This window comes from Clarias gariepinus, chromosome 22 (genome assembly GCF_024256425.1).
Source record: "Clarias gariepinus isolate MV-2021 ecotype Netherlands chromosome 22, CGAR_prim_01v2, whole genome shotgun sequence".
NCBI lineage: Eukaryota > Metazoa > Chordata > Actinopteri > Siluriformes > Clariidae > Clarias > Clarias gariepinus.
Genome location: NC_071121.1, coordinates 5330207 through 5355676, shown reverse-complemented (window position 1 = coordinate 5355676; position 25470 = coordinate 5330207). Strand labels below are relative to the sequence as shown.

The following is a 25470-nucleotide window of genomic DNA, read 5'->3' as shown; positions in this document are numbered from 1 at the left end:
CTTATGAACTCCCTGAGAAACATTAGAAAATTCCATTGATGCACCATGTGCAGCTAAAGAAACAGAACTTTGGGGAATATACATCTTTGGGAACTTGGATACAGTCTATGATCTTTATCGTAACTAAAACCTCTAGCAGAATAATGGAACGTACCACATTGGGGTTGAAGGGAGGAGTAAGCTTCTTAGCATTCAGATCGTCCCAGTTAATGGGGGAGAAGAACATGTGGTTCTTGATCTCATTCTGCAGGAAAAAAAAAGCAATGAGAAGAATATGAGTCATGTGATAAAGTTAATTCACATTCCAGGTATTACTGACGCTGTCGAGCAAGACACTTACAAAGTCATCGGTGCAGCCTAGCCTCTTGGTACGGTCTTTCTGCAGCAGACCCTCAAGGAGATGACGGGCAGCGTTTGAGATGTTCGGCTTCAGCTGCAGCGGCTTGTTCAGGATGTTGTCGTACATCTCGGCTGTGTTGCGGCTATAAAACGGAGGCTGGGGGGGAAAATAATAAAAAAAATAAATGAAGGGTTATAACTCTGGGCTTGGTTAGGGGTTGTAATTACATAGTTTGTGTGGATCGTTGTACTGTGTGATGTAATACTCACCAAGCCATAGAGCATTTCATAGAGCACGGCGCCCAAACACCACCAGTCCACTGTACGGTCGTACGGCTGCTTATGCAACACCTCTGGAGCCAAATACTGAAAAACATCAAGAGAACGGATGTAAAATAAGAGCTTGAGTAGACGTCTCCTGTCACAGGCTGTGATAAAAAGTGCCATCTAAGGAAAGGTATTTATTTAGCCTCTTTGTTCCATTACAAGAGACAGTAAAAGTGACAAAGACAAAATAGAGGCGTTTTAGCTCCCGTAGCTCTATGGAAGCTGTCAAGTAGCAAAGATAGATGGTACGTACCTCTGGCGTCCCACAGAAAGTGGATGTGGTTCCGTTAGGCTCGATGTTCTCCTTGCAGAGGCCAAAGTCTGTTAGGATGATATGTCCTTGCGAGTCCAGGAGGATGTTTTCAGGCTTCAGGTCCCTGTAGACAATGTTCAGGGAGTGCAGGTAGCCCAGAGCGCTGGCGATTTCAGCAGCGTAGAAGCGGGCACGGGGTTCGAGAAAGCACCGTTCTCTCTGAAGGTGATAGAAAAGCTACAGAAAGAAAGGGAGGGAAAAAAAAGAGAGAGAGTGAGAGAGAGAATGATTAAGTCCTTGGACCTACATCCTGTGAGCCATATTTAATCAGCCCTTTCTTCACTCTTCACTTCTCCAACAATGGGAGGAAATGAGAGTGTACTCTACTGAAAGATACAACACACACACACAGGACCAAAGCTCCATCATTGCTAAATTGAGCGGCCCCCGCTTTCAGACACACACACACATACAAACAAAGGCCCTCCCAGCCATTTCCTGAATAGCTCCCTTTAAAGAGCAAAGAAGGGATATCCGCTCTCTGTCCCTGTCTCCGTCTGTCTCCCCCTTACTGTCTCACTTTACCTCGCTCATGTCCCCTATTTGACACAGAAACACACAGGGATATTCTTACCTCTCCTCCATTGATGTAGTCCAACACAAAGTAGAGTTTGTCTGCAGTTTGGAAAGAGTAATGAAGGCCCACGAGGAACGGGTGCTTCACGTTTTTCAGTAACACGTTACGCTCTGACATGATGTGTTTCTCCTGCGACGAGCAAAGGAACAAGGTTAGGGTCCAAGTTTTAAAAGCAAAGGAATTAAATAAATAAATGTATAAAACCCTGTTCTTATTATCAGCAACGTAATAAATGTTAACAGTTTTGAACCTATTTCAATGCATTGGACTCAAAACATAAGCATAATACGTTGCTATGCAAAAGATGTTTTAAAACTAATACATGGATTCTTTAAATATAAATCATTTTCGACATGAAACTACTTCTACTGTTATTTGTTTACAGGTTTAAATTCTCATCTGTTGTAAGCACAAATACGCTACAGATGCACTAGATTGAGTATCTTTTTAATAAGTGCTAGAGATCCCAATAGACTTTCCTTAATTAGATACTATAGGGAACAAGCCAAAAAAAGCCATCAGACACTATACCCTAGACACTAAACCCAGCTTGGCCTATTTAAAATAGATGACATAACACACCTCTTTCTTCTTCAGGATGGCTTTCTTCTGTAGCACTTTAACAGCGTAGAATTGGTCATCGCCACGATGGCGAGCCAGAAGAACCTTCCCGAAGCTGCCTTTTCCGATAACCTTGAGGAAGTTGAAGTCAGAGGGCTTGGCGGTCGGATTGGACGAAGGTCCTAGGTTGATCTGCTGGGACGGACTCGGCTGCGGGACGAGACACGAAGAGTCACGGTCAGGTGTACTGTCATAATCGATTGTTGTTGTATCGGGTGTGCATAAGCACAGGCGAAAAGGTACTTACAGGAGGAGAGGGGTTGCTCGTCATCAGCTCAGGATCCTGCGGAGGTGTCAAGGTCAGGATAGAATCCACCTCTGAGCTGTGAAATCATCCAGAAAGTGCAATTAGTTTAGTATAAAACACAGGCGTAGTTTAGTATAAAACACAGGAGGGTGATGATGCATGCACACATGAATGCACTTGTTTTTGTTTGTATTTGGAATTTTTGTGTCGTGCATAAACACTGCAACTGAATACTCACTGTTTGCAGGCGTAGGAGCTGGTCGCCAGTTTCTGAATAAGGTCATTCAGTCCCATTTTCCTCTGTTTCATAAAAGCTGCAAGAGAAAGAAAAAAAGAAGATCAAAAAGAGTCACTTGATATTCTTCCACTGAAGCAGGTTGGCTTGAAGGAGCTCCATTCATGGCAGAACTAATGAAAGCCTACCGCTGAGATTAGCCACCAGTCCCCTTGTTTTGGAGTAGGTCATGGCGGGAGCACTCACGCCCGTCTCTGTTTGGATGGTCATGACTGTCCCTGTAGTTTTCCAGCTCGGGCACGCACCCAAATCCACACAAAAGCCTTACTGAACTCTTTACGCCGCTCTTTCGTCTCTTTATACCAGACAAGCTCGGTGGGGCTGTGGGCGGAGACTAGCGACACTTTCCGAACCAATCATACGCGACTGCGCTTTGAATAGTAATAAGTCACAAGACACGCCCCTCCCACGCGCACCCGCGCGCGCCGTTAACGTTCCACAGCACAAGGATAAAAAAAAAAACGTAAGAAAAAAAAAACGGATTCTCACGCATAGACTGTGTTGCCAGATTTTAAAGGATAGTTTTAACCCTTAAAAAAACTTACTGAGAAGACTTTATTTTGAAATGAAATTTCGTACAAATGACTATTTAATAAATACTAGTCTTTTTATTCGTTTTTTTGTGCAATTTATCATGCTGTTTTTAACTGAGCAGATTTTTTTAAATAACATAGCAAACCGTCTGGGGGTAAAACGACAACCTGGCAACCCGGTATATAACCAGACTAAAAAAAAATGATGGTTTTAATTAAAAAAATTATAGGAAAGACAGTTTAAAGCTAATTAATTAGTTACAAAAACAATTACCATGTATCACCACAATAAACACCACAAAACATCAATTTAACATAATAGTCCATTAAAAAGTATTTTTTTTATTCAAGAGTCGAGTCCGATTTTGCGAGGAACATTAGCTAATCCGTTTTACACACACGAATGAATGGAAACGGGTTTCATCTTTCAGCGCCCTACCTGATGAGAGAAAGGTTCCGGCCACAGACACGCCGACACCGGCACTGAACTCGGTTTGATTTGCCGGTGAATCCGCGAGCCCATAAGAAGCGCGTGAGTGAGTGAGTAAGCTCGCGCTCTCTCCTTACTGCACCGGATGGCTCGCGCGACGCCGACAAAACCGAGGAAGTCTGTGCCAAAACACTTCAAGCTGTGTTGCCAGATTGTCAACTTTTACAACTCTCCACACAAATATACAGTATACAGTAGGCTATATTTAATAACAAAAAAAATCTTTATCTACAAAATAGAATTATTATTGTCACGTGCACGTAAAATAATTTGATAGGTGTTTCAATCAGGCCCCTGATCCCCAGTAGCAATCTTGCAAGGGCAATCTTTATCTTCAGCATACCAATAAATCTTGGACAATGCTATGCTTCCAACTTTGACTGTGCCCCAGTGCACAAAGCATGACATGGTTTGATGAGTTCTGTGTGGAAGAACTTAACTGGCCTGAACACCGAGCCCTGACCTCAACCCCATCCAGCACCTTTGGGATGAGCTGGAACAGAGATCGTGAGCCAGCCATTTTCCAATATCAGTGCCTGACCTTCAAAAATGCTCGACAGAATGAATGGGCACAAATTCCCACGGAAACACTAAAAAGTCTTCCATGTAAAGTGGAAGCTGTTATAGCTGAAAAAGGGGGACCAACTCCATATTGAAGTAAATGTATTTGGATACAATGCCACTGCAGGCTCACCAGAAAGAAAGCAATTATAGGGGAAATACCAATACAATATGATGTAATATATACCTATATAATTATAATATAAATAACAAATGAATATATGTAAATTTATTTATATATACATAACAAAGTTACTAGACACTTTTTACCATAAGTTTAAGTCCTCGCTACGCCTGAACCTTTTGAAATATAAAAAAAATCCCTTTGCAATTTTGCATCCTCAGATGTAACGTTGAGATCATATTAGCCTGGTTTGGTGGCAATCATATAAATGAAGGATATCAAATTATATTGAGTGCATTTTGCAAACAACACAAAATAACTGATTTCTTGTTTCGTAGAGTCCACAATATACAGATAAAAAAAAAATCGTTTAGCTCTATGAGATCTAAATGTGAATTTTATTTACATGCAAGACTGCATTTGCAGTCAAAATCTCTCCACAAGGGTAAAGCCAGCTGCTCAGATATCCTAATGACAGCAGATTTCAACCTATGTGCTTTTGGAGCATGATAAGACCTCCAAATTGCGCTATATGGTTAAAAAAATCCTTAGAAGACCAAGAGCAGCCCTTTGCACGCAATGACATTAGCACTATCAGAGCATCAGCCCTATCAGAGCTATGACGTCATAGTGCTGATGTCATAGTGCTGACTTTGATTGCAAAGTCCCCAGTGTGGTGTTTGTGTGAGTGCTGGTATTTATGACAAACAAGGTTCTTGCATTTTGCTCTTACAGATAGCACCCAGAACAAGAGCTCACTCCTTCACTCATTGTCTATACCACTTTATCCTGTATAATGCCAGGTCATGGGGGGGCTGGGGCCTATCCCAGGAGACTTAGGGCACTAGGCGTGGTACACCCTAAGTGGGGTGCCAATCCGTTGCAGGGCACACAAATAACACTCACATGCTCATTCACACAATGGGAAATTTGGGAATGCCCATTATCCTAATCTGCATGGACTGTAGACTGTGGGAGAAAACCAGTGTACCCGGGGGAAACCAACTAAGGAGGGGGAGACATTGCAAACTTCATGCACACATACCCAGAGGTGGAAATTGAACCTGGAACCTAGAGGTGAAAGGGGACACTGGGTGCTAACCAGTAAATTTTTACTTTTTTTTTTACTGTATATAACCCATATTTAGTCTTTTGAGTTTACAGACATTTTTTATACTTAATTTTAATGATCTGAATATGCAATATTTAATTTTTCCAATTTTATTAGTCTAATTGTAACGAGTTTCATTTACATAAACAATGCAAATGAGTCAGAACTGTAAGTTTACCCAGCACTGAACTTGTACACATTCTGAGCAAGAAGCACCAATCTGGCATCCCTGACTTCAGCTCATGGGGAAAACAGAATGTTGAGTGGTAAGCTAAGTATATTCACTTTTCAATGAGAACTTATGGATGGATAGCATCCCTCAGCGCCAAAGCAAACTGGGACATTCGCTAATTAACTCTGTGATTCTGTCAGTCACGGTGCTCCATCCATTTACAGTATGCTAATAAAGTAAAAACTCAGAGTTCAGCTCATTCACAAGCATAGAAAAGTGCTTGAGTGCTCCATGTAGTGTGGGGCTGAGCGCAAAACTTGATTATATGTATAAAGTGTATAGTACATATTATATGTAATTAAATACATACATAATTATATGTATAGGAGTAAAGTCTTGAGGGCCCACAGAGCCAAAAAATACCTCAATAGAAAACAAACCACATACGATGGAACAATATCAGTCATGGATTGGCCTCCCCAAAGCCCGGATCTCAACATTATTGTGGGATCATCTTGATAGAGAATGATGCAAAGGGGAGCCAACGTACAAAGAAAAGCTCTGGAATGTCCTTTAAGAAAGCAGGAGAACCTTTCTTAAAAACTACTTAAGGAAATTACAAGAAAGCTTGCTTAAGCGAGTTAAAGAATAACAGCAGTCATACCAAATATTGACTTACAAAAAATCTTGAGCCACCCCTTATTCAGTTCTATTAAGAAAGTGGCATGTCGTTTCTATTGTCTCAATAAAAATAAATGAGGGGTGGCTCAAGAGTTTTTGTAAGTCATTTTTTAAAAGACTTTTGGTCAGTCCTGTACTTCTACTGGACAATACAGATCAGATACTGTTTGCCACCCGAATTATAGCTTATTGTTTAAATCCAAAATGTAAATAAAAAAAAAAGCCCCCAATAAACAAACCTTTTCTGTGAGTCGCTCCTTGCCGCCTGAGCCTCCTGAGCCTCCTGAGAAGTGAATTCAACCTGGCATAGTTTTCTTTATGACATGCAATCCCAGACTCCTTATCAGATTTACAGGCCACCCTGACATATTAAGTATGTTGAAAAAAATAATAAACAGGTCAAGAGTTCTCACGGAGGTGATCCTTGGTGCGATTTACTGCAGTTCATGCCCTCTCAGAAGAAAGCACATTGTAGATACTGAACTGTACATTTCCTTGTTTCTATTGTACATTTAATATTCATCATTCAACCAGCCTTTAAAAAGATTTAACAGTTGGAATTTGACCATAAAGCTTTAACGATACACCAGTATGGCGCTTTCTAGGTAGAAGATTACATACAAAAAGATTTACTTAAGGTTATCACTCCGGATACAAGGAATTATACAGTAGAGTACCCTTTATTTCTTAAAGCTTGCAGTTCTACACATATATACACACAACAACCCAACATTCTCATATTACGTATATAAATCCACTGTATTTTCCTGTAGCCTATATAATTGGAAGACTTTCACATTCACGTTTTTTTTTTTGTTCATCCACAGCTCGATTGCGAAGGAAAAATGCTCCTAAAAACACAATGAGCAGGCGCTTCCTTTCTTTTTCCCCATTTTCTAGTCATTTTCACTCTCAAATTAATGGAAAATCCACTCTAGAATAGAAAAGATGTTGGCACGACTCACAATACGACTATATGAGCTAGCTGAGCTTAGTTACAGCAGAGACTCAGCTCAGCTAATTAGGAATCTGTGAGATGAAAAGCGCAATGGCATTGACAGCAGGATTATTGTGAAAGTTAAAGCTTTCGAAACTGATTTGATAAGAAGGTGAGAGAGCTGGACAGAAAAAAAGGAATAAAGCACTGCTGAATCACTCTACCTAATATAAAGATAAAGTAAGGGTTAGGCTGGATCTGCATTACTACAAGTATCAGCAGATACGGTAAGGTGGGTATTGTATAATGGGGCCAGGGGTAGCTCAGTGGTTAGGGCATTGGACTACGGTTCGGAAGATCCCAGGTTCAAACCCCACAACCACCAAGTTGCCACTGTTGGGACCTTGAGCAAGGCCCTTAACCCTCAACTGCTCAGATGTGTAATGAGATAAAAATGTAAGTCGCTCTGGATAAGAGCGTCTGCCAAAATGCCTAAATGTATAAAACCGGGAAACACAGTGGAATATGGGTTAGCGCTGTCGCCTCGCATGTCCAAGGTCGGGGGTTTGAATCTCACTTCTGGTCTGTGCGTGTGCGTGTGTGTGTGAAGCCATAAAATCTAAGTGGATGGCCATGGTGTGTGTGCAAAGGGTTGGCACCCCATTCAGGGTGTTGTGCTCCATGTCCCCCGAGATAGACTCCAGCTCCAAAGAAAAGCACTCTAGATAAACCATGGACAAAATTTTAATGCATGCATTCCACTTTATGAAGCTTGGATTATACCAGGCAGCTGAAAATGATGTGGATTATAATAAAGTTGTCCTCTGGAAGCATGTAAATACATTTACGAGTTCTGGCAGACGCCCTTATCCAGAGCGACTTACATTTATCTCATTTATACAGTACAACTGAGCAGTTGAAGGTTAAGGGCTTCGCTCAAAGGCCCAGCAGTGAAAGCTTTGTGATACCAGGCTGTGAACTCACTGCCCTCTCATCAGCTGGCCTTATTCCCTTTGCCCACTGAAATAAACCCTTGAAATGCTCATGACAGTGCTAGCCACAGGGAATCTGAAAACAGAGTCTCACTGCTATTTAATTAAATTATTTACTTAAAAAGAATATTTTTATAATGTCTTTACAGCCAGTATATGACGATACGAGCATGTATTTACACAAAAATTTAGTAATACTGGGCTTTGTTATGCCATTAACCTCGTAGTTTCGGGACTAAACCAAAGCCATTGCCTACAGGCTTAGTGGAAAATTTGTCATGTGTTTGTAAATTTGGTTTTACGCAAAAGCAATCATTTAACTGTACAACCGGCAAAACAGTCATTAAAAAAATAACGACAGGACGGATGTCTGGGCGGAAGGGATGAACTCTGATGATGTCGTCACTCAACCAAGAGCAGACAGGAAAAAAACTAATCAGAACAGAAACCGTCAGTGCTGACAGTAAACAGGCCCACGTTTATTCTGTCGCCATCATTCAGGAGCTCATATAAATGCCTGTCAATCAAACAGTTTCTTTTTGTAACCTCACTACATTTTTCATACCAGAATGGTTGCTAAGGGTATGGCTCAAACAAAGCAAAGCAAAACAAAGTGTTATTTAGTAGACAACTAGTGTATGCACCCATCATTGATGGGAAAAGAGTTTGTAGAAATAGGTAAAATATTAAAGCGTTTTTTTTTGTACTGTAATTTCACAAAATGTTGTTTGGTGTGACAACATTATATGGTATTGGTTTCCACGGCATTGGAATTGTTCATGGCAAGATTTTAAATCTACTGTCATTTCATCTTATAACAATCAATGGGAAGGAGGATAGAGAAAAGTTTACACCCTGCTAACGCTAAGTTGTACTTTTTTCATCATCAGTCAAATACGCTCTCTCTTCAGTAATTGGAGAGTGAATAACAGTTGGAAAAGTCTTATTTTAGCCAAAGTGAAAATACAGTATGAACTAATCTCAGTAAAAATATTCAGTTTTGCTTTTCTAATTAAATATCTATTGGTGCAGATGTTTGTTAAGAGGCTTATTAGTAGCTTATTTTAAAGTAGATTAAATTCGGCACATAACTGTTTATAACATCGCTTTTACACAACAATTTGATTTCACTTATGGTGCAGGTTAAACTTCAGCCAGTGTCTAAGTGCTGCAAAAGTTTCATTTAATTTTGTCCAGACAGTTTTGTGTAATGCTGTGACATAATTTGGCTAGACAGACAGACAGACAGACAGACAGAAAATTTTGGGTACTCCAATGTATAAAAACATAAAGATATCATTGAAAGATCTTATTACTACCACAAATCTTGCGTAATAATAATAAACTCATTTATTGGAAGAGTTTGATAGCCAGCTAGCACACAAAGGCTAATCTGACTGTGTTCCTGAGATAATATTTAAGTCACATCTATAAACATCTAACATCTTTATTGCTGCTAGATTAACTAACCAGACTGGAATTCTAAGCAAGTCTTATCTGTTTAATATTTATAGTCTTTAACGCTAATGCTACATAGCGGGCTAGCAGCAGCAAACAAAAATGGGTTTCTGGGGCCTGGAGCCGATTCCAGGAGACGTAGGGCATGAAACGGGGTACACCCTGGATAGGGTGCCAGTCCATCACAGAGCATACACACACTCACCCACATACACACACTCACACACTCATTAACACACTATGGGTGATTTGGGAACGCCAATTAGACTAATGTACATGTCTTTGGACGGTAGAAGGAAACCGGAGTAACTGGAGGAAACCCACCAAGCATGGGGAGAACATGCAAACTCCATGCACACAGACACAGAAATAATTATCATCTTCATTGCTGGCTAGCAGGGTGACATACTATATCTATAAGATAAGGGAGTTGTAGCATATATTGATATGCAAGACTGCAGAACTCAATGTTCTACAGAATAATTTATGTGGCCGTCAAAGTCCACTGAGCCATAATGTACAGAGCCGCTTAATGTCCAGAAACCTGTATATGATACATAGAATATACTAATATAAAAGTCATTTATGTCTTATGCTCAGTTGAAGTTAAATACATGATGGATGGGTGCATGGAAAAAAAAATTAAGTTATGATGTCAGTAAAAAGTAAGGCCAATAAACGTAAAAAAAAAGTCCTCTCAAGATCTCTCCATCTGATTCCCACATGGGAAGACTGCGCTTGTTTTTCCATCCATCATCGACGTACAGCCCCACTTTATGTATTATTTCTTCCAAGGGCATCGAGCCAAGTACACACATATACACTGTAAACACATAAACAGATGTCAGCCGGATGATTTGAGGCTCCCTAGTGAAGCGGTTAGATAACCCGCTGCACCCTTCTAACTGGCCTGACACTCATCCATCGCCTGTTAACGTCAGCTTTCGACCATGCAGCCATACACAACTGCCACGGATACAACTCAGAGATGACTCACTGTGTTATTGTGTTTACTGTAACTGGACTAGGTCCGGTTGTGGGTTTTCTGTTCATTCAATGAAATTCGAAACTTCTTGACTTTTTAATTTCCCTCCCCTGCAGACATTTTGTTTTATTAAGGCATATTTTAGTCTCTCTCTCTCTTTTTTCCTTTATGTTGTGCATGAATGAAAAATATTCAGGGTGAGTTGATGATAGAAGGGGATTTCGAGGATTTATTCCAACAGGGTTCAGCTTGAGTGCCTAAACACTGTTTTTTTTTTTGCATTTGAAAATGGTGATTATGTAATATGCTTTAAAACCTACTAGTGTCTTGAACTCGATCCCGAAATTATGCATGCCAATGTGGTTTTGCAGCGTATAGTGTTCTGGGGTTCTGTGGCATTATGTAACACCATACAGGTGTATGCACAAAGAAACATGAGCCAGATCTTGATCCATGATGGCAGAAACCACCACAAAGGCTATGCTGTTTAGCAAAGTTGGCGGATTTGTATGAGATAATGTGAATGGATATAGTACATGACTAGACAAGCCTAAATATTACTTTGGATATTGTTCAATGCTTCAGCACAACAACAACAACAACAAGGCCTAAAAACAGCAATGGCTTTCTGAAACCTCATATTTCTGTTCGAATATTTAAACCCAGATGACAGACCACACTTACTGCTCAATCTGGCCGACATATAACCATGAAATGACAGTAATGGAATCTGGTTAACAGAACACAGCCACAGTTCAACCTTAATGATAAACCAGAGCATACGTACTGTACTGTAACACACAACCTTTATGCATCATAAATTGCATTTTAATCCATATTCCAAATGTTATGGGGAAAAAAAACATGTGTTTAAGTCAAAGTGGGACTTTTGGTTGTGCAAAATAACAGAATTCGATCATGAGAGTAAAAACTCCCTTTATTTCTCTATATACTGCTGCACTAATGCACTACTTATCCTAGTGTTTCACTTGGATACCATTAGGGTAGAATTCTTCAGACTGCCTGCTTTACTTCTTATGCTGGCCTCCCAGGAATTCCTTCAATGGAGTTTTAAACATGTGGAAACAGCTTGAGACAGATGTGTCTTTTCTGTAGGTTGGTGACAAGTTATTTGTATTTTTAAGAATCAGGTTATCTGCTCAATGACTGTTCATGGGAACGGCTGCAACGGGTTTCGACCAAACTCAGCCGGGATCCTCATTCACGGACATGTGGAATTCTTTAAAACATTTGCACCGTTCAAAGTTTAACTGCGGCCAAGAGTCTCATCTCACCGTACAGAATGCTTCTGTAAATGCCATTAGATTTTTTTTTTGGCCTTCATTCAAGAGAAATTCCCGGATTGACTCGAACACCCCTTGTACATAAGCTGCTGATAAACTGCATGGATCTCATGTCATGACTTCTTCTCGCTGTTCCACTTCAACTTGCAGAATTTATTAGTTTAGTCTCGCGCAGGGTTCACATAGTTCAGCCCGGTGTTGTAAAATCAACACGGGTACGAAAGTGGAATAAAACCGTAATTTAAGATAAGTCCCAGTGGAAAGTTTGTGGGGCCACTGCAGGAGCTCTGAAAACCCATCAGTCATGCCGAATAAGTCCTTCCATATTTCCTGACTTTACTGCTTCTGTAATAATGCGCAATGTAAAGGGTCACGTCATACAGTCACTGTAGGTCAATTCAGTGTTCAACACTGTACCAGTTTCTCTCTCGCTTTCTTCCCTGCTCACTCCACTGCACTATAATACAACAGGCGGTATAGGAGTAAATAAAAAGCTAAAGAAGTGGGCTATAAATCTCCAAGCTAATTATGATTTGGATTCTCAAAGGTTCTTAAACGGCCAATCCGACACCGTGGTGATTCACTTTGCACATTGGAATTAAACAACATCAACAAAAGCTATTCAACCAGACTGTTCATATGTACAGTAAATATGCAGCGTGCGTGAAATACAGTTCCGTTTATTGTATTATGCAAATATAGTATTTAGAAGAAACATGGAGGAGGGACGTCTAACGGTGCAAATACTATGTTGCATAAGTTGTTATTCTTGATTTATTCTATAGGAGCTGGTATGTGTGCAATTCTTCTGACAACAAACCATCATTAATGGTTAAATGTATCACATTAACAGATAGTTAAGGGTCACACAATAAAAATAAATGCATAAAAAATGCATTCATATAAATGTTTATAAAACATTTGCAAGAAAATGTACCAGTTAAATATCCTGATTAAGGTGTAACGCTTTGAGATATACATAAGATTAATCCCAGGAGACTTAGGGCACGAGGCAGGGTACACCCTGGACAGGATGCCAATCCATTGCAGGGCACACACATACACCCATTCACAAACTACAGGCAATTTGCTTTAATTCCAACCATATCCTAGAACAGAAGACTTCCTATTTAGTAAGATAATAAAAAAAGTATTTTAAAGGTCTATGTGAATGTAATTGGTTGCACAACTATTTAAATGATTTTTTACTTTACACCATAAAATGAATATATATTTTTTATTATTGGATAATAAGCCAAATCCATAATAATATAGAAAAATCTCATTGTAAAATATTTATCTATTATTATTATATAAATATAATTTTCCTTCTGTGTTACACATATGTGGCATTTCATGCAGGATATACAAGGAGCGTTTAAGTAAAATCTGGACTTACTCGGGATGACACTTATAGAAGACTTCAAGCACAGTACAGTGATGAGACTCTTAGCCTCAATAAAACATGTGATCGGTGCAAACGTTTTAAAGAAGGCTGTACGTCAATGCATAGGTGGATCCCAGCATAGGTGGGTCAAAGCCCAGTGCAACCGTGTCTGTGAACATTCAGCGAGTGAAACACCTGATCCTTGAAAATCGACAGGTAGTTGTCTTCAACTTGCGTCAGAGACGATTCGATTGTTCACCAACAGCATTTGCACGTTACAAGAACTCAGCTGCCAGTTATTGTCACATCCCGCATAGAGTTCTGACCTCGAGCAATTTCCACATGTTAGGAGTTCCTGGAAGGCCAGTGTTTCAGATCTAAAACATTCAATCCGATCATGGCTCCAGCGTACTGAGAAAACTTGACGATATTCAGGCACTTGTGAAACTCTGGGATAAATGCATTAGTGTAGCAGGGAATTGTATATAATAAAAATAATGATAGTTTTTTACTCTCATAAGTCTGCTCTGCAAAATTAAAAATCCTGGTTTGACTTGAACACTCCTTGTAAATTGAAATGACTTTTTAATTAAAACTAAACACATATGGTCATACTCTGTACTTAAAAACCTTTTAAATTAAGTCCTTATTGATGCACTGGTTGTGTTTTTTCTTGTTGTCTTTGTTGCATATGATGCCTCATACCTGATGTTTGAGTGGAGATGATACCGTTTGACCTTTATGCCATTATATCTGGTAAAAACGTCAGCATAAGGGTGGGTGTGTTCTTTAAAATTCCATTTTTTGGAATTCTGCCCTCATGTCACAGTTCAGTTGGAGTTTTTCATGAAATTGTTTTGTTATAATCATGTGACTAATATTTTTGTTATCATCATGCGATGCTTTGGATGCTTTTGGTTTTACTGTAAGCATCATAAACTAATTTCATATTTCATCAAAAATCATGCTGTAGATGAAGCAACCATGGATGTCTTTCTACTATGTACTTACAGTACTATATACTACAGTAATGTGAGTGAATGATCTCCGCCCCAGACTCTCCTGAAACAGAGCTCATGTGACATTTCACATGCTAGAACTTTCAGAACAATCGGATTCAGCACAGTGACAGAAAGCTTTAACAATTACAGACTGCTCCTTTAAAGCTGTCCCCGTCTCCCATTATCAGGCTCCCTATTATAAGTCCCTTTATGGACCATTTTAAGTTGTCTACAAAAGCTGTCACGATTTTCTACGTCCGTAAAAGGCACCTTAAAAGCTTTTTATTTCCTCCATCTCCAGTAATTATAGGAACACCTGATCCCTGGAGCTGGGAGGCGTCGAGGCTACCACTCTGCACCATCGTGTCATCCCAGAGACATCTCTACACATCTCTAAAGCGCTCGCTTTGCTGCAAATCTTTGGCATTTGCTTTCATGAGCATATCATTAGCATTCGTAAAATGTAATTTGCCTTAATATTCTCACAAACAGAATGCAGACAGAGATAATGGCTAAAATAATGGAGGTGGATATAATTGGCAAGTCGTTTCTTTCATTATCTAGTCATTTGCGCTGTCGCTTTTGTTCCTGACATTTTCAGGTTGCTTTCAGCTTCGAGACGATTATGAGACTCAAATTCGTCAGAAGCTGCAGTGAGTCATCGTGCTTTATGAACATTAATTAATCCAGGACACTCTTGCTCTTCCACACATTTCAAGCAGAGAGAATTATTAGGCGGTTCTAATAAGCTGATTTCTGTAAGCTCTGGACGAAGAGAGAAACTGATCATGGTACTTTATGTTACATAATCACTCCAGAGGAAGAAAGAGGAGCTCTTACTGGGGTCTGAGGTGCAGCCGTAATCTGGATCAGCTTCTCCGTGATAATACAGGTCCATGGCCTGAAAAAAAAGAGCAACAAGGATGGTCAGCTTGGTTGCATTTCATTGAAGTTGCTATAGACAATATTAAGTCACATCACTAAATATATAGGATACACTATATGGACAAAGATTTGGCCAAACCTGCAATGACATTGTATACAAATACATTTACTTCAATATGAAGTTGGTTCCCCTTTCGCAGCTATAACACCTTCAACTCTTCTTAGAAGGATGTCCACAAGATTTTGGAGTGTTGATTCTCTAGAGCATTTATAAGGTCAGGCACTAATGTTGGACCAGAAGGCCTGGCTCACAATCTCCCTTCCAGTTCATCCCAAAGGTGCTCGATGGGGTTGAGCTCAGGGCTCTGTGTTAGGGCCAGTCAAGTTCTTCCACACCGAACTCATCAAACCATGTCCTTATGGTCCTTGCCTTGTGCAGTGGGGCACAGTCATGTTGGAATAGAAAAGCACCTTCCCCAAACTGTTGCCATAAAGTTGGAAGCACAGAATTGTCCAAGATGTCCTTCTATGCTAAAGCATAAAGATTTCCCTTCACTGTGTATAAGGGGCCTGATTGAAACAACTGAATTTAATCATTAACAGATTTGGTTAAATACAATTGTTCATATAGTGTAGTTTGTTGGTACAAAATTTAAAGCTGAGCGTAGCATCTACAGTAGCTTTCCTCTACCATCAAATTGTGAAAGGCGTGGCCTTGGGAGCATTTGTCTGCTATTGTCTTCTGCAAATCAATTTCTAGTTGCGCTCAGAACAATAGTGACTGTTAGTTGTGCAAGATATTGTATATGGATGAAATAAACCTCTACTGGTTGTCAGAAAAGGTTTTATTTCACTCATACTTTTTACAACGGCTGTACCGAACATATTGCAAAAAAGAAAAATTGTACATACTGTTTTTATTAACTGTATATAGATGGTTAAAACTGCACATTTCCTCTAAACACAGTTATTACTCAAGACAGTTTCCATCAAAAGTGATGCATTTGCGCCATCATTGAACCCAACTCTCGAATCCTCTTTGAAAATCCCCTTCGTCACAGTTAAAGCTCTCTCAATGCGCTACAGAAAATGTACACAAATGACACCAAGAGTAATGCACACAGATGGATGTAAAAGTTTAAAGAAGGGGAACCAGAATTGATGGCAAACCATGGGAGACCATCATCTGCGACAAAGGGGATTTGGGTTCGAATACATCGCTTGTGATGTTGAGTAATAATTGTATATTTAATTTAAAAAAATGAATATCAGAACAGCCATTGTATATTTGCCAGTGACCACACTCTTTATCTACTGGTTTAAGAATAAAACTTCAGAGTTTTACCCACAGTGCAAGCCCTTTTAACACTAACAATATAGGCACTCCAAATATTTGATTACTCACCAGCTTTCTTTTTTTCTCTTGCATGAATAAGCTTGTCATGTTACTAAGAAACCATGAAACCCAAAGCCTGTTGTCCTGAAGACTTTCCCAAGGAGAAAAACATACACCTATAGTTTTACCTTCTTTCATGAATTTAAACAAACATCTCATACATTATGCATTAGTATCCAGTATGTTTTTCTTTATTATAGTGTATAGCAACACTTTCTTTTTAATTTCTTTAATAAGTTAATGATTTATATTAGATCATGTCAAGCAAAGTCCCTTTGAGCTAGTTGTTACTATAGAAACAAGAGTATTAGGCCATATACAGTTTACTTCCTGCCTAAAGAAGTAGCTGTTTCAGTAGGGTCAAGGTATTGGTCTGCATCAGACAATGAAAACATAAAAATTACTGGAACTCGGTTATGAACTGTCTAATGCATTATCAAAACCTGGAAGGATAGTGTTGAACCGTCAACTTCATGGAAGAAACGTGGTCGGAAAAAAAGTCATGAGATGCAGCATATAAAAAAATCATCACACCTACAATAAGTTTAATAATGGAAGTATGAGCATGTCCAAAACACACACACACCTACAAAAACTCATACAACTGGGAGAAAAAACAGATGTGTTGTTACTAAAACTATTTAAAAAAGGATTGAATTTGCTAGGAAGCATATAGATTGGACTTTAAAACAATGAAAAACAGTCACGTGATCTAATGAGTTCAAATTGACCCTAATCCAGGACGATGAAGTGGATGAAGCGATGCACCCGTCATGCATCGTGAGGCAGTGTTATGATCTGGGGTTGTTTCAACCGCTCAGGTCTAGACTTAGCAACGCTATGAGGCAATAAAACGAAGTCAGCTGAATGTACAGTACCGAATGACCAGGTTATCATATCTATGGAGGTTTTCTTCCAAAATGGCACCAGTGTTTCTGGGAGCATGAGGCATCATTTCCAACATGTTATAAATATATTAAAACTGCTATATTCTTACAGGTCCTGCAACTGTCTCTTCACGCGGTTTGCAACATCAGCAGTCTGTTTTGTCGTATAATTTATCCTGATGTTGCTCTCGTCTCTGTGTAATTAGTGTTTACTTGGTAATTACTACCACTGTCCTGTGTATTTACTATATTGAGCTGCACTTATTCTTGTCCTACGCTGTCACTGCATTAGCATTTTGTGGGATTCAGTGTACAACAACCGGTGCTGTCTGAAAGCTTAATTTGTTGTAAACACAACCAAAAGGTACCCTAATTTCTGGATATTTTTACGGTAATACAATCTTAAAGTAGAATAAAAAGAGCCCATGACTCCAGCAAGTAGACTTTAACTCAACAGACACACACTGGAAAGTTTTGGGGCAGTATTTTTACTGCATTTCATTGGTTCTGTACATGTACCCTGCACAATAACACTAAAATCTAATCTAATCTAATCTAATCTAATACAAATATAGTTAATCATCCAAGGCATGCTTCTTCCCTTTTGCACTGATCATATAAAGCTAAGGTAACTAATGTATAAGGAAAAATTATAAAACCGTCCACATCAAATTTTGCAGTGCCATACCGCACATTGATCAAACAGATATCTGTTTTCCTGAAAATCACAGTAAGACTAGCCGATAATGAGCTCATGTATGCAGAAGAAGGCAGATAGTGCTGCCTTCAGAAATTAATATACAGAACAATGCATGAGCAACAGCTTGAAAAAAGCTGTTCCTTAAAATTTAAAGGTTCTCGACTCCGGTCCTGGTGGAGCACTGACCTGCACACTTTAGTGCTTGCTCAGCTCCTAGCACACCTGATATAACTAATCAACTAATTAACAGCATTTTCTTAATTGAAGTCAGTTGAGGAGTGGTGGCTCAGGCGGCTAAGGCTCTATGTTGATGATTTGGTTCCAGGTTCGAGCCCCTGCTTACAGTGTCTGGTTAAAAAAAATAGGAGGGTCGCATCAGAAATGCATCCGACGTAAAAACCTGTGCTGTTTTCATTGAATTGAAGTGGGTTTGGTAGAGCAAGGAAAACACTAAAATATGCCGAACAGTAGTCTCCCAGGAATAAGGTTGAGAGCTGGTTGCTTTTGCATGATAGCAGAGAACTGGAAAACAGTTTAGCCAGGACAAGTGTTTATATAGAAACTTATTACTCATCAAACTGTTAGCATGATTAGCCTTGTAGCTCCAGTACGGACATGTTTTGTCTGATTAATCACATTTTCGGTATGTTAAAAATTTGATTTGATAGTGTTCTATTTCATATTACTGCCACAGAGCATTGTTTGTGCAAATCCAGGGCTCTAAAGTGTGTGCCAAGCATTAAGCCGTGCCTTACCTTCGCTTGTTTCACAAGCTGATAAGAATCTTGTATCAGTTGAAAGATCATGTTTTCCTGTTATGCACCACAACTCGTGTGACACAACTATGCCAGTAATGTACGACCTGATAGTTGATCTATATTTACATTCTTCTGTGAAGATCCTCTCCTTTATTCATTTAATTCTTAGCTTGCCCACAGTAATAGGCTAAATATAGAAAAATGGTTAATGGTTGGTGGTTCTTAGCCACAAATATGACCTAATGTTTTTGCAGACAGTCACGCTGATGATGTAGGTACAAAACAAAGTAAGCAAGATTTAGCTGCACAGTATATACTTTGTACGGTGCTAAACTTTACCATTCGTGTGGCTTGACCTTTAGTTTTTATTTCTTTTTTAATTTTATTTCTGTGCAGAAATAATGCAGGACTGTAGCGCACGGCAAGGAGGTTGCAGTGTGAAAGTGAAAGATTTCTGACTGCTAACCTTAACCTACTTACTTGATATATGATACGCACACACACACACACACACACACACACACCTCTGTGTGTCTAGAGCTGATGCTTTTATTCTCTCTCTCTCTCTCTCTCTCTCTCTCTAAAGTTTGTTTCACAGAGTCGGAGGAGACTGTATCCATAGCGATAGCAGATGTAGGCCTCATTAATAACGCATGACAAGTTTTTCTCTTCCTGTGCTAAGTACCACACTGCGAGAGTACTGCAGGAACCCCTTCTCTCTCTGCAGCACACACATATTACATTAAATAAATCATCTGAGAGAGGGAGAGAGAGGGAGAAAAGGAGACAGAGAGAGAGAGAAATAAAGGAAGATGAGGCCACCATGGAGTTGCACAAAGTTCGAACAAATCTCCAAATTAAATTATGGGGCAAAAACGATTTATTCACAGGATGTCTGAAAATTTTAAACTTAAACGCAACAAGCATCAAACTACTGTATATACTTACATTCATATTTCCTTTAGATATTGTTCAACATGTTCCCATTCGTTTCTGAGTAGACACTGTACACTTTACTGTATATAGCTCTTTGAGCATCAAATAGATACAGTATCTGGATAAAGATTAAGATTTATGCAAGAGGAGTAAACAAAAGAAGACAGCGGCAAGGAAAAACTCCCTGAGAGGTCATTAGGAAAATCATTACAGTACTAATAGAGGTAATGATCATACTGTAAGTATAAGCGTAAGTGTTTTTATTATCTCAGTAGAATTTTAGCAATAAATATCTCAGTGACATTATCCACTGTTTATTGTATCATAATGAATCCCAGTTATTCATTTAGCTCTATCAGATTTCTGTTGATTATCTCAGCAGCCTGTTGTTTGAAATTTATTTCAGTATTGCAAATATATTTAAATTTATGTATATAAATTTATATCAAGTAAAACAATACACAATACATACAAATATAATATAAATCAATATACATTCTAAAACAAATGCAATAAGAGGACGGTTTAACAATACTATATAAAAGCCTATTTAAACAAAAGTGTATGAAATAAAAAGTGGTAAAAAATCTATTATAAATCGAGATAATAATTCTGCATTTAAAGCTGCCTTTTAATTCAAAGCTATGCTATTGTACATTTGAATACAAATATTATAATAGTTTCACCACTTCCCTTCTTACCCTGACACACCCATCGCTCTGGAATGCACCTGGAGCATGGTTTCCATATATTACATAACAAACATTTCGATGTGTTGTTTGTGTGTATTGTTGTGCTGGATATTCAAAGTCGCCTACAATTGAATAAAAATTATGCACACTCTATTTTTGTGATGGACCGCCTTCAGCTTTAATAACAGGGTTTATTCTTCATGTCATTGTTTCAACAAACTTATGCAATGTCACAACATTTAGTTCCATTTGCATGAACTTGTTATCATCTTGTATTGACGAGGTGAGGCTTAGGTTTATAAAAGTCTGATCTTTATGCTCCGTAGCAAACTTTTTTCTGAATTTTCCCACTAACAAGTGGTTCTTTTATGACCATACACCTGTTTAGTCACAGTTCTGTGGGTTCTCATCACATTGTGTGCACATGGAAATGCTTTCTCTATTAAAAAAAAAATCACTATTAAAAATACCTCTCATCTCTACTGTAATTTTTTTCTTTACCCAAACTTATTCTATGAAGTGATGGTTTAAAACTATCCTTTCAGGTTTTATTAATGGGTTGGGCAGTTCTTTACCCAATTCCAGTCATTTCAGCAATCTTCTCAGTTGTTTTCTTTGCTTGATTCAGTGGCAAGAATTTGATTATTTTTAAACACTAACACCTTTTCCATAACCATCTGACATGGTTGATTAAGAAACAAGAAGCTATTTAATGCGTCGATTTAAAATTAATTTCACCATATTAATCACTGCAATAATTATCCAGCTAAAGTTTCTCAAGTATTTGCTTCTTTAAATGTACATGGTGACTTAAAATAAAAAATAAATAAATAAATAAAATAAAATTCTTCATTTAAATATGAGAATATATATATATAAAAGAAAAACCTGTAAAAATACTTTAAAACAAAATTAATTGCTATACATTATATATATATATATATATATATATATATATATATATATATATTGCAAGAGGGTACTGCGCACACTGTAGTCCTTGGGCCCTAATTATATTAATATAATATACATCATACTATTTCACTTTGCCATTTTTTTTATAATGCCTATTAATATTAGGCATTATTAAAGATAATAGTTTTGACATTTAATTTAAAGCACTAATAAAAGAAAGGTGATAGCAATAGCATAAATATCTAAAATAATATAATAATTATAATTGAAATAATTAACATTATGATAGTTTTACCATAAATCTTAAATAGTTACAACATATAAATTATAATTATTTTATTATTCTATTTAATTATTATACTTTATTATTATATCTAATAATTTTAGGCCAAGCAATTCTTGAGTCTTGTGCATATTTAAGTTCCAAACTATGATATTCAAATAATCTCAAATAAATCAAGTGAATATTTTATCCATCCATCCATTTGTTTTTCATAAATTATGAATTAGTGTTTTAGCAGTGTTCTTTTTTTTATGCACTGTGTGATGCCCTACAGCACTAAAAGCACCTGCCATAGCTTCAAACACACTTTTCATAAGAGAGATACTGAAAATCTTCTTTAATGACCCCCTTGGAGACTGCAATGGAAGCCGAGTGAGTTGAGTGTGAGCTAGCATTAGCGATGCCGCCTGCTCTGAGCTAACCAGGCCGATGTGTTTCACCGCTCTGAAATGTAGCGTAATGATTCGGTTTGTAAAGTCAAGTGTGTGTCTTTGAGTCACATGTCCGGACAACGTGGGATTTTTCAGTTCCTGCCCTCAGGCGGTGTTCTGGTAGCAGGTGTACACAAAGTTTAGCAAAGTTGCCTTGTTAGTGCACTTGACTTGCACAGAGTCTGAGAGCGAGGCATGATGGGTAATAACGGTGACGTGGAAGTGCATTAAATGGCACTAAGGGACTATGATCCATAAAACAATCAGCGAGGTAATTACATGACATCAGTTAACACTGTCATGTAGTTTGTGTGTGTGTGTGTGTGTGTGTGTAATGACCTGTGTGCGTTGCCGTGGTTGCCAAGCCTCCTCACTGCTATAGGTGATGAAGGGCCCATTGCAGACAGAGCACTCCATGAGTACAGGGTTTCCCAGCAGCGGGGACATGGCCCAGGGGCAGACCATGTGACCTTCTGGCTCCGCCTCTTTCGCCTTCCCATCGCCATGATGGCGACTCAACATTTTCCACTTCCTCACCTGGACAAACCAACAAACACACAGGCATGCAAGCATATAGATGAACAGATTCTGTGTGGAAGGCTCTTTCTTCATTAGATTTTAATTTCACTCTGAAAATGTTTTTTACACACACACACACACGCACGCACGCAGTGTCCTAATTCCCTAAAAAATCAAAAGTCGTTCATGTCTGCTCTCAAATAACAGTGTAATTTAAAGCAAACTTCTCTTCACTTCTCTCTTAGTCTCCTCTCATCTCTTACATTCCTCTCCCTTGTCTCCACCACTCCTCCCCTCTCTACCATTCTCCGTTTTATATTTCTCTCTTCTGTCCTCTTTTTTCTCCTCCAATCTCCAATGTTCTTATCCCTTTCTCTTTTTTCTCTATTTGTCTTCTCTCTGTCTTCTCTCTCTACTTCTCGTCTTTCTGTTTCCCCTTTGACATTTTCTATTTCTCATTTCCTCTCTCTCCTTTTTTATTTCTCACCTCTCTCTTTTCCCTCTCTTTATTTCCTTTCTCTTTGTTTACTCCCTTCATTACTACTCTAGTTTTCCATTTCTTCTCTACCTATTTGTCCTTTCATCTCCTTATGTCTTTTCTCCCCTTTAACTCCTCTCACTATTTCTCCACTATTTTTCATCTTCTCTCTCCATATGTCATTCTATATATATGTCATTCCATAATTATATTTCTCATATATTTCTCCTCTCTTCTCGCGTTATCTCCTCTCACTATTTCTCCTCTGCTTTCTCATTCTCTTCTACTTCTCCTCTCGCCTCTCCATATCTCCTCTATTTCTATATCTCCTTTTTTTATTTGTCCTCTCTGCTCCCTATGTCTCGTCCCTTTCTCTTGTCTTCATTTCTCATCTCTTATCTCTATTCCACCTCCCCTCCTTCTGTCTCCTCCGTTTCTCCTCCTCCTCACTTTATTTCTCCATTCTTTATTTCTCTGCTGCTCTCTCAGTCTCTGCTCAGTATTTTCCCTCTCATTATAAGGCTTTCCTCTACTCCTCTTCTGCTCTTCTCTTAATATTTTTCCTCTACACTCTCTATTTCTCGCCTCTATATTTTTCTTTTTCTTTTCATTTCTTTCCTGTTTGTATTTCTCCTCTCATCTCCTCCCCATAACTCCACTCTCTGTTCTATTGTTTCCCCCCCTTTTTTACACTTGTGTGCCTCTCTGGTCTCATTTACTTTCTTTAACTTGTCACTTTCTTTAACTTATCACTTTGTCACTTGTAATCTTTATAAAACATAGAAATTGCAGAGATAAATTATAAAAATAAAATATATATTTTTTATTAATCCCTAATGAGTGAGCCTCAGCCTTTCTGGGAGACCATGGGGAAGAGATGAGAGGAGAAAAACTCATCTCATCTCGCCTTTATTCTACAGTTTTCCTTTTATATAGTCTCTATATCTCTCCCATCTCCTGATCTTTTTATAAATTTTTTCATTCCTCACGCCCCACCCCCCACCACCACCATTTTTCCTCTACTTCTCTCATCTTGTCTCTCTGATGCCTGGTGATTTGTCTGGCAGTGGAAAAATGCTGTTGTGGAAGCCTGTATTTGTGTGTGTGTGTGTGTGTGTGTGTGTGTGTGTGTGTGTGTGTGTGTGTGTGTGTGCACACTGGTTGCATTATAGCTTTAAGGAAAGTTCAGGCCGGAGCTGTTCTCGTTGGATAAACATTCTTGAGATTCCTAAGATCCCACAAGGCTTCCTTCTGCTGGTTGTACCTGTCACGAATGTAAGGCGAAGGCGGATGCAAGTCCAGATTAAGTTTATTCTTTAAACAAAAGACGGCCAATACCGACAATGCAAACCTTAGAAACCTAAACATGAACTATGATCTCATGGCAAAACAGACTCAGACTAGAAGGCATAACAGACAACAAATGACAACCGAAGACAACAGCTAGACTGTGAGTGGTGACCAAGACACGGCTTAAATAGTGCTTAAACAAATCATGAGAAGACTTTCACAGTTAGAGTGATTGACACATGTGACATCTTGAGAATGAGGGGTTCTGTTGTTTTGGGACAACATTACAGAATGAGAAGTCCTGGGCAGCTAGACAAAATGTCTCTCAGCTAAAAAGGGCCCTTACGCCAACAGGGTTGAATGAACGCGTTACCCATAAAGTAGTTGGTCTACCAAACGGGGAGCAAAGGGGTGGCACGACATTCAAGCCATAGCACGAGAATGGAGCATCAGCCACTGAGCAGGCAGCAGGAGTAACAAAGTCCAAGATGTAACAAGAGGGTGGAGCAACGTTCCTCACTAAGCGAGAGGGGCAGTGAAGTCCTCCTCAGAGCCTGATGGGGTTGTGACATCTTCCACAAGGCCAGAGGGGGAGCAACATTTTCTGTGAAGACGTTCTATGCATAGCAAGACGGGGAAGCGCCGTACACTGCAAAACAGAAAGGAGGAGCAATGTTCTCAGTAGAGCAAGGAGGCAGCTTGATGACCTCAGCAGATCAAGAATAGAATGATGAAATAACAAGCAGGGTGGCTCCAGGTGGTGAAGTTAAGTTCAAAGTGAAACAGGGAGATGGACTGGTGCCCATGGTGAGGCTATGAGCTACAGTGGCATCTTCTCTTGGGGA

The 25470-nt window shown here is 38.9% G+C and overlaps 1 protein-coding gene across 3 annotated transcripts in view; it reads right to left on the bottom strand.

The window, feature by feature from the left end:
- sgk1 (serum/glucocorticoid regulated kinase 1) overlaps positions 1 to 25470 on the bottom strand; it is a 48125-nt gene that overhangs the window by 1452 nt on the left and 21203 nt on the right. Inside the window, exons 4-13 of one of the 3 annotated variants that reach the window (XM_053482603.1) lie at positions 22678 to 22875; positions 15296 to 15356; positions 2663 to 2738; positions 2425 to 2500; positions 2139 to 2327; positions 1554 to 1685; positions 920 to 1156; positions 610 to 705; positions 341 to 496; positions 155 to 244 (exon numbers count right to left, since the gene is read on the bottom strand). In XM_053482603.1, the coding sequence (XP_053338578.1) occupies positions 155 to 244; positions 341 to 496; positions 610 to 705; positions 920 to 1156; positions 1554 to 1685; positions 2139 to 2327; positions 2425 to 2500; positions 2663 to 2738; positions 15296 to 15356; positions 22678 to 22875 (1311 nt within the window). Of the gene's footprint in view, positions 1 to 154; positions 245 to 340; positions 497 to 609; positions 706 to 919; positions 1157 to 1553; positions 1686 to 2138; positions 2328 to 2424; positions 2501 to 2662; positions 2739 to 2847; positions 3647 to 3691; positions 3840 to 15295; positions 15357 to 22677; positions 22876 to 25470 lie in introns of those variants that run through there. The other 2 variants (XM_053482602.1, XM_053482601.1) reach the window with 2 other exon arrangements.